The sequence below is a fragment of the Vicia villosa genome, linkage group LG1 (assembly GCF_029867415.1).
Source record: "Vicia villosa cultivar HV-30 ecotype Madison, WI linkage group LG1, Vvil1.0, whole genome shotgun sequence".
In the NCBI taxonomy this organism is placed as follows: domain Eukaryota; kingdom Viridiplantae; phylum Streptophyta; class Magnoliopsida; order Fabales; family Fabaceae; genus Vicia; species Vicia villosa.
This window is the reverse complement of record NC_081180.1, coordinates 37,763,504-37,764,868: the sequence shown is the minus strand read 5'-3', so window position 1 is coordinate 37,764,868 and position 1,365 is coordinate 37,763,504. Positions and strand designations below refer to the sequence as shown.

Here is a 1,365-nt window from a genome sequence, read left to right as displayed (position 1 = left end):
TTAAAGCATTGAGACTAATATAGGTTGATGATCACATTTCATAGATCATGGGTATAGAGTTAAGTCTTCACATAGGTATAAATATTAGGAGAAATATTTATGCTAGATTGATCCACCATGAGAATACTACATAGAATGTTATGCAAGTGTCATAAGTTATTCTCAAGGTGATAGTGGTGTATACCAACCTTAGATCTGAAACCACTATAGACCCTAGATGAGGAGTCGTGTAATTTATTTTCAATCAAAATTTTCCATAATAGAATGACCATAAATATGGCTGATAGATACTTCACAAATCATTCTGAAGAACATGAGTGACTTAGATGGAATTTTCCCATCCTACGTAATAGGATACATGTCTTAGGTTCAAATATTGAACTAGAAAAGGGTGACACGGTCTATGTCTTGTGCTCAAAATAGACATGAGGGTAAAAGGATAAGTGTGCACACAAACAATATCACAAAAAGTTTTTTGTCATATCACTTGATACTTTTGTGATTTAGGTAACATTGATGTGTTGTTAGATACCATTCATTTTTATTAAAATAAATGTGTGATTTAGTATAATTGATAACGTCACAAGAACCTATAAGATCACACACATAAGGATAGATTGATGAGAGATAGAATGAATAAGTGAAATAAGGAACACCATGTCCACTTGCAGCATGAGGGGAATTTACAAACCTATGAAACTCTTTAACCTTTCTGTTACCATTGATGATCTGACCATCTCCCCTCTTCCCAAAAAATCATAAATTTTCCCTTTCTAACCCTAACTTGAAATCCGCAATGCAGTATGAGTTTAATGCTCTTATTAGAAATAATACATGGGATTTAGTTCCTCGAACTTGTGATGTTAACATTATTCGCTCTATGTGGGTTTTCTGGCATAAAAAGAAATCTAATGGTTGTTTTGAGCAATACAAAGCTCAGCTTGTAGATGATGGTGGGTCTCAAATTGTAGGAGTGGATTGTGATGAGGCTTCCATCCTTATAGTGAAACATGCTACCATTCGCACGATTCTCACCATTATTCTCTCCAAGTTTTGTCCCATTCATCAATTAGATGTTCATAATGCCTTTCTACATTGTGATCTTCATGAAACTGTCTAGATGCATCAGACACCGGGTTTCCATGATCCTAATCACCCATATTATGTGTGTTGCTTATAGAATTATCTCTATGGTCTGAAGCAAGCACCTTGTGTCTGGTACCAACGTTTCGGTGACCATGTCTCCACCATTGGCTTTTAGCGCAAATCTCTGATCGCTTTTTATTCATCTACTGGTGTGGTCCCTCCATGACTTACATCTTACTTTATGTTAATGACATCATTCTCATTAACTTCTCTCATGAC

The 1,365-nt window shown here is 35.5% G+C and overlaps 1 protein-coding gene across 1 annotated transcript; it reads left to right on the top strand.

Annotated features, from left to right (window-relative positions):
• The first annotated feature begins 796 nt into the window (after window positions 1-796).
• On the top strand, window positions 797-1,120 carry LOC131614844 (uncharacterized mitochondrial protein AtMg00820-like). Its single transcript, XM_058886410.1, has one exon. The coding sequence runs from the start codon at window positions 797-799 to the stop codon at window positions 1,118-1,120; it is 324 nt and encodes a 107-aa protein (XP_058742393.1).
• The last annotated feature ends 245 nt before the right edge of the window (window positions 1,121-1,365 follow it).

What these genes read in the sequence shown, in the direction of transcription:
- LOC131614844 (XM_058886410.1), top strand. Translation starts at nt 797, where the DNA reads ATGCAGTATGAGTTTAATGCTCTTATTAGAAATAATACATGGGATTTA.